The sequence below is a fragment of the Schistocerca cancellata genome, chromosome 5, assembly GCF_023864275.1.
Source record: "Schistocerca cancellata isolate TAMUIC-IGC-003103 chromosome 5, iqSchCanc2.1, whole genome shotgun sequence".
NCBI lineage: Eukaryota > Metazoa > Arthropoda > Insecta > Orthoptera > Acrididae > Schistocerca > Schistocerca cancellata.
In genome coordinates, this window is record NC_064630.1 from 390025890 (window position 1) to 390041682 (window position 15793).

General features: G+C 38.9%; 1 protein-coding gene across 1 annotated transcript in view; it reads left to right on the forward strand.

The window, feature by feature from the left end:
- LOC126188982 (deoxynucleotidyltransferase terminal-interacting protein 2) overlaps positions 1–15502 on the forward strand; it is a 29920-nt gene extending 14418 nt beyond the window's left edge. The window contains exons 3-5 of the mRNA XM_049930774.1: positions 2456–2669; positions 9254–9418; positions 15172–15502. Of these exons, the coding sequence (XP_049786731.1) occupies positions 2456–2669; positions 9254–9418; positions 15172–15387 (595 nt within the window). The 3' untranslated portion in view covers positions 15388–15502. The remainder of the gene's footprint in view (positions 1–2455; positions 2670–9253; positions 9419–15171) is intronic.
- Positions 15503–15793: the final 291 nt, after the last annotated feature.

Below are 15793 nucleotides of genomic sequence, written 5' to 3' on the forward strand. Positions count from 1 at the left end.
ACTTGGTTCAAGAATCATGAAAGAAGGTTGTATACATGGAAGAACACTGGAGATACTAAAAGGTATCAGATTGATTATATAACAGTAAGACAGAGATTTAGGAACCAGGTTTTAAATTGTAAGACATTTCCAGGGGCAGATGTGGATTCTGACCACAATCTATTGGTTATGAACTGTAGATTAAAACTGAAGAAACTGAAAAAAGGTGGGAATTTAAGGATATGGGACCTGGATAAACTGAAAGAACCAGAGGTTGTACAGAGTTTCAGGGAGAGCATAAGGGAACAATTGACAGGAATGGGGGAAAGAAATACAGTAGAAGAGGAATGGGTAGCTTTGAGGGATGAAATAGTGAAGGCAGCAGAGGATCAAATAGGTAAAAAGATGAGGGCTGGTAGAAACCCTTGGGTAACAGAAGAAATATTGAATTTAATTGATGAAAGGAGAAAATATAAAAATGCAGTAAATGAAGCAGGCAAAAAGGAATACAAATATCTCAAAAATGATATCGACAGGAAGTGCAAAATGGCTAAACAGGCATGGCTAGAGGACAAATGTAAGGATGTAGAGGCTTATCTCACTAGGGGTAAGATAGATACTGCCTACAGGAAAATTAAAGAGACCTTTGGAGAAAGGAGAACCACTTGCATGAATATCCAGAGCTTTGATGGAAACCCAGTTCTAAGCAAAGAAGGGAAAGCAGAAAGGTGGAAGGAGTATATAGAGGGTCTATACAAGGGCGATGTACTTGAGGACAATATTATGGAAATGGAAGAGGATGTAGATGAAAATGAAATGGGAGATATGATACTGCGTGAAGAGTTTGACAGAGCACTGAAAGACCTGAGTCAAAACAAGGCCCCCGGAGTAGACAACATTCCATTAGGATTACTGATAGCCTTGGGAGAGCCAGTCCTGACAAAACTCTACCATCTGGTGAGCAAGATGTACGAGACAGGCGAAATACCCTCAGACTTCAAGAAGAATATAATAATTCCAATCCCAAAGAAAGCAGGTGTTGACAGACATGAAAATTACCGAACTATCAGTTTAATAAGTCACAGCTGCAAAATACTAATGTGAATTCTTTACAGACGAATGGAAAAACTGATAGAAGCCAACCTCAGGGAAGATCAATTTGGATTCCATAGAAATGTTGGAACACGTGAGGTAATACTGACCTTACGACTTATCTTAGAAGAAAGATTAAGGAAAGACAAACCTACATTTCTAGCATTTGTAGACTTAGAGAAAGCTTTTGACAACGTTGATTGGAATACTCTCTTTCAAATTCTGAAGGTGGCAGGGGTAAAATACAGGCAGCGAAAGGCTATTTACAATTTGTACAGAAACCAGATGGCAGTTATAAGAGTCGAGGGGCATGAAAGGGAAGCAGTGGTTGGGAAGGGAGTGAGACAGGGTTGTAGCCTATCCCCGATGTTATTCAATCTGTATATTGAGCAAGCAATAAAGGAAGCAAAAGAAAAGTTCGGAGTAGGTATTAAAATCCATGGAGAAGAAATAAAAACTTTGAGGTTCGCCGATGACATTGTAATTCTGTCAGAAACAGAAAAGGACTTGGAAGAGCAGTTGAACGGAATGGACAGTGTCTTGAAAAGAGGGTATAAGATGATCATCAACAAAAGCAAAACGAGGATAATGGAATGTAATCGAATTAAGTTGGGTGATGCTGAGGGAATTAGATTAGGAAATGAGACACTTAAAGTAGTAAAGGAGTTTTGCTATTTGGGGAGCAAAATAACTGATGATGGTCGAAGTAGAGAGGATATAAAATGAAGACTGGCAATAGGAAGGAAAGCGTTTCTGAAGAAGAAAAATTTGTTAACATCGAGTATAGATTTAAATGTCAGGAAGTCGTTTCTGAAAGTATTTGTATGGAGTGTAGCCGTGTATGGAAGTGAAACGTGGACGGTAAATAGTTTAGACAAGAAGAGAATAGAAGCTTTCGAAATGTGGTTCTACAGAAGAATGATGAAGATTAGATGGGTAGATCACATAACTAATGAGGAGGTATTGAATAGAATGGGGAAGAAGAGGAGCTTGTGGCACAACTTGACTAGAAGAAGGGATCGGTTGGTAGGACATGTTCTGAGACATCGAGGGATCACCAATTTAGTATTGGAGGGCAGCGTGGAGGGTAAAAATCGTAGAGGGAGACCAATAGATGAATACACTAAGCAGATTCAGAAGGATGTAGGCTGCAGTAGGTACTGGGAGATGAACAAGCTTGCACAGGATAGAGTAGCATGGAGAGCTGCATCAAACCAGTCTCAGGACTGAAGACGACAACAACAACATGTGTTTCATTTGACATCTTTCTATCTATAAATGTGTACTTTTCTTATATCTGTTGTGCAGTTTCTTTGCAAAGACTGTATTTTGATGCTTCTTTTGCAGAAAATTATGCTGATGAGTTATTTTTTTCTAATTTCAGAGCAGCTCTTCTGCTCGAAGAGATACCAGGGCTCGAAGATATGCCATCTTACATTGATATGAATCTGAAAAGAGGTACAGGAGTTGATGAATCATGTAGGAAATTAACATCAGTTGATAAACTGTTACAAAAAAGTGTTATACAACCTGGATTTGAAAAGCAGCATGCTATACCACATGAAACCAGTGAGAAACGATTGAGACTAGAAAGAAAGGTACTTGCTGGAAGTTCTGCTACACTTCCATTTTGTTTACTTGAAATAGAGTTACTGAACTGCCAACAATTCATAGATATATATACATTTTATTTGTAAGATATGTTCCAGTAATAGTACTTCGTGCTCCTATATTTTCTTTCCTTGTAGGTTTTAACTCAGTATAACACAAATAAATAAAAATGGAAGTACATGGATGTTTGCATGAGACAAAACTACAAAACTCCTGTGGAATATACATATATCATGCACAAAGAAGGCCAGCTGTGTCTCGCATGACCGCTGTTTCCTAAACCCATCCTGGTTTCTGCAGATAAGCTTCTCAGAGTGTAGAAAGGTCAATATTTCTGAACACAAACTATGTTCCATGATTCTACAAAAAATCGATGTCAGTGAAATTGGCCAGTAATTATGTGCATCCGATTTTCTACCCTTTTTATATATTGCTGTGAACTGGGCCTCTTTCTAGTCCCATGGAACTTTCCTCTGTTCCAATGATCTCTGATAGATGATGGATAAGAATGGTGCTATTGTGTAGCATAGTCAACATAAAATCTTACAGGGATACCTTCTGGGCCAGATGCTTTCCTGGCGTCTAAGGATTTTAACTGTTTTACAATCCCTGATACATTAAACACTATGTCAGCCATCCTTGTGTTTGTTCGATAATTGACAAAGGGAATGGTGGTGCAGTCCTCTACTGTAAATGAGTTTTTGAAAGCTAGGTTTAGAATTTCGGCCTTCTGTTCATCTGTAACATTGCCCATACTGTCATCAAGAGAAGGTATTGAATTATTTGTAGCATTTATAGAGTTTATGGACCAAAATTTTTTGAGGTTATTTTTAGAATCTACAGATAAAATATTGCTTTCAAATTAGTTAAAAGAATCTCTCGTTGACATTTTGACAGCTGCTTTCATTTCGCATAATTTTTGTTTGTCAGTGGGGCAGTGACTATGTTTAAAATGACTGTGAAAAATTATCTGCTTTGTCAGCAACTTCCTAATATGTTTGTTGAACCAAGGTGCATCATCTTGCCCAGAAATGAGGGATTTGCTACTGACAAACCTTCCCACCCCTGCTAAAGTGGTATTCTGTCACCCACACACCCAACACAGCATCCTGGTCCTTATCTATACCACTCCCAACCCCCTTGCCACATGGGTCATATTTCTGTGGAAGACACAGGTGCAAGACCTGTCAGATTCATTCATCGAGCACAACCTACTCCAGTACTGTCACAGAGGTATCCTATTCTATCAGAGACAAGGTTATGCATGAAAGCAGCTTTGCTACAATTGCTGCACAATATTTTATGTTGTACACCAACCAGCTGTCCTTCAGAATGAGTGGCTGCCACCATATTATGGCCAAGAACAAAATTGACCACCCACTGGGACATGCTACTGTGACTACATCTTGCTCAAGTTCAGTGGCTACTTCACAGCTGTGCTATCTGGATCCTTCGCTCCAGCATCAGGTTTTCTGAACTATGTAGCTGGAAGCTAAACTTGCAACACATGCGTTGCTCCCATAATCCTCTTGGTTTCAGTCTACAGTAACCCACTCTCACTACACCCTTTACACAACAGTTTCCTCTTCCTCTGTTCAGTCACTTTCTACCAATTCATGCTTCCACGTCATCTTTGTTGTACGCCTCACCTTACCCTCCCCAGTACCGGTGTTTTGCATGCCTAGTCTGTACACCTGCCACACCTGCATTCCTGTCCTACATTTGTACACGTCTGCTGCCTCTCACTCCAAGCCACTAGGAATAAGTGTGCCATTGCAGACAAATTGCCTCGTCACATAAAAGAGCAGTAATTGTACCCAATTGTGACTTAAGTATGAAGACAAAATGCACAGAGTATCTGGAAAACAGCCAAAATAATCAGATAAATTAACAAGATAACCACAAAAACAATAGAAACAAATTTGTGGTACAGCATAGATCACCAAAATAACAATCCATAGTAAGGGTGAGGTGTATGTAACCTGTGATCGCTGACTGTCTTCTGAGTAACTATTTGAACAGTTCACTAAATGTAGCAGTGTTTCATGTTGTATTATCAAATTTGTCGTCTTCAAAGACTCACTATAAGGCTGCCACCTTTCACCATAACATAGACTTAGGGCTGCACTAAAAATCAGCCTGGTCACAATCTTCATTCAAGTTTTTAGTAAATTATGTTAAAGCTGTGAAGTGAAAATTTAATCAAACCACAAATATCATGTGAGGAAAGTCATATGGTTCCAGTTTCAACACTAAAAAAATATCATTTCTTTTTTTAAGGTATTTCTGTTTACGAGGTTGTACTCCAAAAAAACCGGAAAAACATTGCCGCGGGTGGAGTTTGTGTAGTACTCATTTCGGCCACTAGGCGTGTATAGTGCAACTTATTGCCAGTTCAGTGCTGCCTGTGTTCTCAACCTGGCTTGTTCTGTTGATTTGCAGTGATTGTTTTTGCTAGTGCTGTTTTGTTCTTGTTCCATTTTTTATGATGGCAAATTTAAGTGAACAAAGTGCAGCTGTGAAATTTTGTTTTCTACTCAGTAAAACTGCATCTGAAACTGTTGTCATGTTAAAAGCAGCTTACCAAGATGACACTATGGGAAAAACTCAAGTGTATGAGTGGTTTGCTCGATTTAAAAATGGCGACATGTCAATTGGTGACAAACCTCGTTCTGGACTTGCATCAACTGCCCAATCATTTAGAAGAGTTTGTTCCCCCCAGCTCAGGCTGTCAATCAAACCTTTTATTTGGAAGTTTTACGAAGACTGTGCAACAGTGTTCATAAAAAAGGACCCGATTTGTGACAGACAGGAGACTGGTTCTTTTGCCATGACAATGCACCTGCACACCCACCTCTGTTAAACAGTTTTTAGCTAAAATGGCATGGTTCTGTTGCCTCATGCACCTTACTCACCTGACCTGGCTCCGTGCAATTTTTTTTGTTTCCACACATGAAAAGGGTCATGAAAGGACACCGATTTGACAACATTGAGAAAGTAAAAAAAAAAAAAAAAAAAAATATATATATATATATATATATATATATATATATATATATATATATATATATATATATATATATATATATATATATATATAATGAGGGAGGAGCTGTCACCCATTTATAAAGATGACTAAAAAAAATGTTTCAAACAGTGGAAGCTCCTGTGGGACAAATGTATTAGTTGTGTTGGAGAGTATTTTGAAGGGGATAAGGTTGTTTTGTAAACAGTTTGAAGATGTATAGCTTTTAAAAAATAATTCAAGTACCTCCTAGTATGTGAAACTATCTTCCAATTAGTCAACATACTTGCTGTAAGGGGAAGTACATTGCCTGTTCCAATATGAGAGAAGGAAAGTTGCTACTCATCATATAACGGAGATGCTGAGCCGCGATAGGCACAATAAAAAGATTCACACAATCATAGCTTTTGGCCATTAAGGCCTTTGTCAGCAGTAGACACACATACACATACGCGCACACGCACTCATGCAAGCGCAACTTGCACACACATCTGCAGTCTCAGAGAGCTGAAACTACACTGCGAACTGCAGCACCAGTGCATGATGGGAGTGGCGACTGGGTGGGGGTAAGGAGGCGGCTAGGGCGGGGAGGAGGAGGGATAGTATGGTGGGAGTGGCAGACAGTGAAGTGTTGCAGTTTAGACTGAGCGTAAGAGAGAAGGTGCAGGGGGGCAGGGGGTAAGTAGTGCAAAGGAGAGAAATAAAAATAAAAATAAAAGAAATTAAAAGACTGGGTGTGGCAGTGTAATGACGGCTGTGTAGTGCTGGAATGGGAACAGGGAGGGGGCTGGATGGGTGAGGACAGTGACTAACCCCTGTTCTGTGTTTCAGCTGACAATATTTTATTAAAAGTGGATAGCAAATGAAGGCCTTGCTTTACTAACAATAAAGGCTCAGTCAAACAGCCCAACACTGGCAGAATGTGTTGTTGTCTGCCATGACCATACAGAGTGCGGGCAGGGTATAGTGATCCAGTCATTGAATGGTGCTCATTGGGAGCGAGTCAGTTGTTGTGTAGTAAACATGAATAATAATTCTGATGATGATTACAAAATATTGACTTTTAAGTGAACTGTGCAAGAGAACTTAAGTGGAACTTGAAGAATGTTTCTTCAATTATTTTCATATTTCTCATGAACATAATGTGTAATAAATTTTTTTAATGCGAGAAGATTATGCACACAAATTGACCGAGGTTTAGAAAGTATTGCTCATGCAGAACTCAGTGTTCTCTTTTCTTGCATGACATCATGTGAACCAAAGATGAAGGGCAATAGACAGCTTCCACTTTCCTAGATTTCCGAAAGCATTTGACAATGCACCAATGCAGACTGTTAATAAAGGTCTGAGCATACAGATTAAGTTCTCAGCTACGAGAGTGACTTCATAAGTAGTAGAATCCAGTAAGCCATATTGGACAGTGAGCGTTCATCAGAGACACTGGTATCATTTACGAGTATTCCAGGGAAGTGTAATAGGATTGCATTTGTTCTCTATTTACATAAATGATCTGACTGCAACTTTTTGCTGCTGATTGGAAAATTAATTTCTTTGAGTGGCTGTAGAAGGTACTGGAAGGCTTAGACAGAATTTCTAGTTGGTGTGATGAGTGCCAGCTTGCTCTAAATGTAGAAAAATGTAAGTGAATGCAGATGACTAGGAAGACCAATTCTGTAATGTTTAAACACAGTATTAGTGTTTTGCTGCTTGACACAGTTGTGTCAGTTAAATATCTGTGTGTAACATTGCAAAGCGATATGAAATGGCATGAGCATATAACAACAGTAGTAGGGAAGGTGGCTGGTTGACTTTGTTTTATTGGAAGAATTTTGGAAAAGATTAGCTCATCTATAAACGAGATTGTGTGAAATGCTGATATGATCCATCCTTGAGTACTTCTCAAGTGTTTGGGATTCCCACCAGGGAGACATCGGAGCAATTTAGAGGCATGCTGCTAGATTTGTTACTGGTAGGTTTGATAAACATGGACTGTTATGAGGATGCTGCATGAACTTGAAAGGGAATCCCCAGAAGGCAGATGAAGTCCTTTTTGTGAAACACTATTAAGGAAATTAACAGAATTGGCATTTGAAGCTGACAGCAGAACAATTCTACTGCTGCCAACATATATATCATGTAAGACTGCGAAGACAAGTTGTGGAAAATTAGGGCTTGTATTAATGTAGACAGTTGCCTTTCCCTAGCTCCATTTGTGAGAAGAACACGAAAGGAAATGACTAGGTATTCTCCACCATTTCACCATATAGTGGCTTATGGAGTATGTGTGCGGATATAGGACAATTTGAAACATTACTCAAGCTCATTGACTGAACATTTTGACTAACTCCAGTCGTGTGAAAGAAAGGGAGAATTGGAAACTAGAGACTTGTATCATGCTTCTGATCTTTAAGAGGTATGGAATGAGAGCTTGTTGTTAAGGATTGCCAGCTAGCTGTTTGATTGGCAGGAAGTGTATTAACCTGAAGGTTAGTATTTTACAGCAGAGGCCTCCAAGAACCAGGAGCACTATTACAGTTGTTACAATTAGGCCTTCAGGATGTGTTAGTGTTATTGTTTTGTACATGATTGGGGCAAATTTAATTTATTCCATCTCTCTTCTGTTTATCACAAGTCTTGCTTTGTATTCCGTAGTTTGTAATGGCTAATGTAAGTTAAATAAGTAAGATTAAACGTACCCATTACATGTTTAAGAACCCATGAATGTATATTGAATGTAAATACATAAAACTGCCACCAGTCACTTTTTTGAAATAGTTACTTATCATTCCATGAACCGGTTTTTGAAACCTTCATCTTCAGATAGTGTACACAAAGTTACATAGCTATTTGAAGCATAATGCTGGGTGCTGGCTGTGTGGCAAGAAAATGGACCATGCTTTAATGCATGAGTATTGTTTATCTGCCAATTTGGCTCCAAAATTTAGTTTTGTACTTTTCGCGACAGTATGGGCGGCTTTTGTTGTTAATATCCATCTGTCTGCTCCCATTGTGATGACCAGTTGGTACCACATCACTCACTTCTACAGAATATGTGTCATATCACATTGTGACAACAGTGAAAGTGAGTGATGTGGTACCAACTGGCCATCACAATAAGCAGACAGATGAATATCAACAACAAAAGCCACCCATACTGTCGCAAAAAGCACAAAACTAAGTTTTGGATCCAAATCGGCAGATAACAGTACTCATGCATCAAAGTATGTTCAATTTTTTTGTCACAGAGCCAGCACCCAGCTTCCTATACACCATCTGAAGATGAGCTTGAAAAGTTTCAAAAACTGCTTCATGGAATGAATAAATAACTAATTCAAAAAAGTGACTAGTTGCAGTTTTATGTATTCACTTTAAATATGTAAGTTTGGAATTTGCTTCTTCTTGTGCTGTTGATGTAAAACCATTTGACTCTTGGGTGATTTAATTGTTGAGCAATTGCAGCTCATGGTTTTCAGTCAATTCAGTTTATGTACTGAAAATTACAAGCCTCCTAATGAAAATTCTGCTTTAATGTATGTTCCATTTCAGAAACAACGAGAGCGCACAAAGGGTGCTAAATGGTTTAATATGCCAGCACCTGAGCTCACAGATGAAGCAAAGAATGACCTGATGGTTCTTCAGATGAGGGCTGCTCTTGATCCAAAACATTTCTACAAGAAGAATGACCTTAAAGTGCTACCAAAATATTTCCAGGTAAGTTAAGCATTGCAAAAAACATGTGACATTTTTAAACTTCTTTTAACAAATGGTCATGGAAGTATTTTCACCTAGTTAACCACAAAAGGTGTGGCAAGTGCACAGATTTGAGGACAGCTTTTGACTTTCCTGTTTATTTCAAGGCAAGGTGCCACTAATCTCTCTCTCTCTCTCTCTCTCTCTCTCTCTCTCTCTCTGTTCCTATATCCTATTTAAATCTGTTTTATAAACAATTAACTATTATGACTTTGAATGTTTTATTAACATCCATCCAAAAGACAGCATCAGTTTTTCAGTAATCTTCTTATTCTCCACATTTTTAATCCTTCTTATGCCCACAAAATTATGATACTTTATTAACATTTTTATATCCACATATATCTGATGAAAGCAGATGGTAGTTTGCTTGATCCAGCTACTTGAACATTATCTGTGCTTCCTGTCCAGCCAGAGCAAGTTGATGCCATCAAGTGAAATGGTGCCAAATCTGCGGATCCAGTAAATCCGCTCTGCAACCATCATTCGCTGTTGATGTTATATCACGTGATAACTGAGATGAACCATGGACCTTGACGTTGGTGGGGAGGCTTGCGTGCCTCGCCGATACAGATAGCCGTACCGTAGGCGCTACCACGACGGAGGGATATCTGTTGAGAGGCCAGACAAACGTGTGGCTCCTGAAGAGGGGCAGCAGTCTTTTCAGTAGTTGCGGGGGCAGCAGTCTGGATGATTGACTGATCTGGCCTTGTAACACTAACCAAAACGACCTTTCTGTACTGGTACTGCGAATGGCTGAGAGCAAGGGGAAACTACAGACGTAATTTTTCCTGAGGGTATGGAGCTGTACTGTATGGTTAAATGATGATGGCGTCCTCTTGGGTAAAATATTCCGGAGGGAAAATAGCCCTCCATTCGGATCTCTGGGCGGGGACTACTGAGGGGGACGTTGTTATCAGGAGAAGGAAAACTGGCGTTATATGGATCGGAATGTGGAATGTTAGATCACTTAATCGGGCAGGTTGGTTAGAAAATTTAAAAAGGGAAATGGATAGGTTAAAATTAGATATAGTGGAAATTAGTGAAGTTTGGTGGCAGGAGGAACAAGACTTCTGGTCATGTGAATACATGGTTATAAATACAAAATCAAAATAGGGTAATGCAGGAGTAGGTTTAATAATGAATAGAAAAATAGGAATGCGGGTAAGCTACTACAAACAGCATAGTGAACGCATTATTGTGGCCAAGATAGATACGAAGGCCGTGCCTGCCACAGTAGTAGAAGTTTATATGCCAACTAGCTCCGCAGATGACGAAGAGATTGATGAAATGTATGATGAGATAAAAGAAATTATTCAGATAGTGAAGGGAGACGAAAATTTAGTAGTCATGGGTGACTGGAATTCGACAGTAGGAAAAGGAAGAGAAGGAAACGTAGTAGGTGAATATTGAATGGGGGTAAGAAATGAAAGAGGAAGCCGTCTGGTAGAATTTTGCACAGTGCATAACTTAATTATAGCCAACACTTGATTCAAGAATCATAAAAGAAGGTTGTATACATGGAATAGGCGTGGAGATACTCGAAGGTTTCAGATAGCATATATAATGGTAAGACAGAGATTTAGGAACCAGGTTTTAAATTGTAAGACATTTCCACAGGCAGATGTGGACTCTAACCACAATCTATTGGTTCTGAACTGTAGATTAAAACTGAAGAAACTGCAAAACAGTGGGAATTTAAGGAGAAGGGATATGGATAAACTGACAGAATCAGAGGTTGTAGAGTGTTTCAGGGAGAACATTAGGGAACAATTGATAGGAATGGGGGAAGAAATACAGTAGAAGAAGAATGGGTAGCTTTGAGGGATGAAATAGTGAAGGCAGCAGAGGATCAAGTAGGTGAAAAGACGAGGGCTAATAGAAATCCTTGGGTAACACAAGATACATTGAATTTAATTGATGAAAGGAGAAAATATAAAAATGCAGTAAATGAAGCAGGCAAAAGGAATACAAATATCTCAAAAATGAGAGCGACAGGAAGTGCAAAATGGCTAAGCAGGGATGGCTAGAGGACAAATGTAAGGATGTAGAGGCATATCTCACTGGTGGTAAGATAGATACTGCCTACAGGGAAATTAAAGAGACTTTTGGAGAAAAGAGAATCACTTGAATGAATATCAAGAGCTCAGATGGAAACTCAGTTCCAAGCAAAGAAGAGAAAGCAGAAATGTGGAAGGAGTATATAGAGGGTCTGTACAAGGGCGGTGTACTTGAGGACAATATTATGGAAATGGAAGAGGATGTAGATGAAGATGAAATGGGAGATATGATACTGTGTGAAGAGTTTGACAGAGCACTGAAAGACCTAAGCCGAAACAAGGCCCTGGGAGTAGACAACATTCCATTAGAACTACTGGTAGCCTTGGGAGAGCCACCCTGACAAGACTCTACCATCTGGTGAGCAAGATGTATGAGACAGGCGAAATTCCCTCAGACTTCAAGAAGAATATAATTATTCCAATCCCAAAGAAAGCAGGTGTTGACAGATGTGAAAATTACCGAACTATCAGTTTAATAAGTCACGGCTGCAAAATACTAACACGAATTCCTTACAGATGAATGGAAAAACTGGTAGAAGGTGACCTCGGGGAAGATCAGTTTGGATTCCGTAGAAATTTTGGAACACGTGAGGCAATACTGACCCTACGACTTTTCTTAGAAAATAGATTAAGGAAGGGCAAACCTACGTTTCTAGCATTTGTAGACTTAGAGAAAGCTTTTGACAGTGTTGACTGGAATACTCTCTTTCAAAATCTGAAGGTGGCAGGGGTAAAATACAGGGAGCAAAAGGCTATTTACAATTTGTACAGAAAGCAGATGGCAGTTGCAACAGTCGAGTGGCATGAAAGGGATTTAGTGGTTGGGAAGGGAGTGAGACAGGGTTGTAGCCTATCCCCGATGTTATTCAATCTGTATATTGAGCAAGCAGTAAATGAAACAAGAAGAAATTCGGAGTAGGAATTATAAGCCATGGAGAGGAAATAAAAACTTTGACGTTCGCTGATGACATTGTAATTCTGTCAGAGACAGCAAAGGACTTAGAAGAGCAGTTGAACGGAATGGACAATGTCTTGAAAGGAGGATATAAGTTGTACATCAACAAAAGCAAAACGAGGATAGTGGAATGCAGTTGAATTAAATTGGGTGATGCTGCGGGAATTAGATTAGGAAATGAAACGCTTATAGTAGTAAAGGAGTTTTGCTATTTGGGGAGCAAAATAACTCATGATGGTCGAAGTAGAGAGGATATAAAATGTAGACTGGCAATGGCAAAGAAAGCATTTCTGAAGAAGAGAAATTTGTTAACATCGAGTATAGATTTAAGTGTCGAAGTCGTTTCTGAAAGTATTTGTATGGAGTGTGGCCATGTATGGAAGTGAAACATGGACGATAAACAGTTTAGACAAGGAGAGAATAGAAGCTTTCGAAATGTGGTGCTACAGAAGAATGCTGAAGATTAGAAGGGTAGATCACATAACTAATGAGGAGGTATTGAATAGAATTAGGGAGAAGAGAAATTTGTGGCACAGCTTGACTAGATGGGATTGTTTGGTAGTACATGTTCTGAGGCATCAAGGGATCATCAATTTAGTATTGGAGGGCAGCGTGGAGGGTAAAAATAGTAGAGGGAGACCAAGAGGTGAATACACTAAGCAGATTCAGAAGGATGTAGGTTGCAGTAGGTACTGGGAGATGAACAAGCTTGCACAGGATAGAGTAGCATGGAGAGCTGCATCAAACCAATCTCTCGACTGAAGACCACAACAACAACAACTGAGATGCCATATATGCCAATGCTCCTTTAACTCCTCATCTCCAATAGAACTCTCCAAGCCAGGTATACTGTATTTTTATTGCACTCATGCAAGAGTACTTTGTCAGAAATCCACTCTGTGTTGTTGGCTGTTTTGCTGTGCTTTTTTGCACCTTGCTATTTTGTACATGGATGTTGTACACAGATGTTGTCAAAACAGCCCACTACAGAGATGTTCCCAGATTCTTACCTTTTCTCAATAGTGCGGTTATCTATTCCACTAGTCTAATTTTTCCTACTCCTCATCTTATCATTTGTATTTGCCTTAAGCTTTTTAGGTGTAGGATAGTATACATATTAATGCCTCAATTATTGTTGCTTGCATGCCCTTGACTTCTTTTGCTATTAGTAATGACTTGGTTTTAATATGCCATGAAAATTGCAGGGATGTGTGTGCAACGTTAATATTGTATCTTCATTTTCACATCTTTGCCTTTTTTGTAGTGTTGACATTTAGTTTCTTTCTGACGGTGTCCTGTCTTCTTTCTGTGTCAGTTTCAAGGTTAATATTTATCTTTTGTGAACATTAGGTTAGGAACCATGGTATCGTGATTGCATAGCAGTTGTTGTTGGTAATTTTTAATGATAGAACCAAGGTAATATAGACAGTGTTTGAACTAATTGTAAGTTGTGTAACTGTACATGGTAAAATAATCTAGCTTTTGTTTTATTTTGTTCATACCGACTGGACCTGCTGGCTGTTACTGGAAAGTATATGCTTGTGTAGTGGAAAACTTTCATGAAGATGGTTGTCTAAGACTTGTAAAGACTTGTAATATACTTTTAACATCTTCCAAATTATTTTGACTTTTTTCCATACATAAGTTCATTGCGAAATGCACTGACTGTCATGTTTCCATACTGCATAGTTTCTTTCGTAAAGTATAGACTTGTCTTTTGAGTGCAGGTATTTTGGGGGTTACGTATTTGCAGTCAAGTTCTTTTGTTGTCTCCTTTTTATCATTCTGTTTATTGTTCTAACCAGTATTGTTAAAAATTCAGATTACTTTTTCATCAGTAAACATAATTATTTATTGAGAATATGAGATTCATTTCGTAATGTCAACTACATCTCTCTCCATTCTTGAGATTCTAAACTGAATTTTAAAAAAATAGTCATACATGTAATATAATGTTCTTTAAGGTAAGGCTAGAAAGTTGATGCTTCTACATAGGTTTACTGATAGCCACTCTTCCTGTGCTCTGTCCAGAAATGGAACATCTTTTGACAAAAGCTTCTAATTCGCTTGCTGTTTTCATTCATTTGTGATGGAAGATGAAACATTAAAAATATTTACCCCGTCTGCATGAAAGTTGGGCATACCTTTTCACATTTTACTTTCTGTTTAAAATTTGTATTCAGAATTGTTCACATGAACCACTTTATGGTGAGCAGTTTATTCCTCTTCCTGTACTGTACCCAGTTCTGAAGGTTGTTTGTATAGATACAGAGTGGAGTGAAATTCACATCTGTAACTTTTACTCAAGAGATGCTGTAGATACCTAATATTTCCCACAAAGAAAATTTTTTCGCCTTCCTCTTGGGCTTTCCCATGGCCAAAGATCCTGTTTCTGTAATGTAATAAGGCTGAGAGTAGCCATAGAAATTACTGTGTTGTGTTGTGTTATGTGTATGTGCATCTGTGTTTTGCATACTATGCAATGCCCCCTTACCCTAGCCCATACAAGTAACATTATTTTACTAAAGGCACAGTGTTAGCAGTATCTTCTGTTAGGTAACTATGCCATTTCTGATTTCCCAATGTAACATTGTAGTGCTTAAGATAAAGATACCTCATTTCTTTTTAATGTATAGTATTTAGTACCAATGCAGATGCAGAATTTAAATACCAAATATCATGTCTATATTTATTTTTAGGTTGGAAAAGTTGTGGATGCACCTGAAGATTTTTACAGTAGCAGGATACCAAAGAAACAGAGAAAGAAGACAATTGTTGATGAGCTTTTGGCAGATGCAGAGTTCAAGAAATACAATAAGAGGCGCTACTTAGAAATTATTGCAGAAAAGAAGAGAACACATCATAAAGCACATAAGCATGCACAACGATTAAAAAGGAAGGGGAAGAAAAAGTAGAGATGTACTTGTTTGTATATCTGATGATTCCATGTAATTGCATGTATATATAGATTACAGGAATAAGCATTTTAGCATGTATTTATGTTATAATAAATTACATGTGACTTTGCAATCTTTTGATTTTGAAAACGTAACATAATTTGCCGCCCCCCCCCCCCCTGCCCCCCCCCCCCCCCCCCCATGAACCATGAACCTTGCCGTTGGTGGGGAGGCTTGCGTGCCTCAGCGATACAGATAGCCGTACCGTAGGTACAACCACAACGGAGGGGTATCTGTTGAGAGGCCAGACAAACGTGTGGTTCCTGAAGAGGGGCAGCAGCCTTTTCAGTAGTTGCAAGGGCAACAGTCTGGATGATTGACTGATCTGGCCTTGTAACAATAACCAAAATGGCCTTGCTGTGCT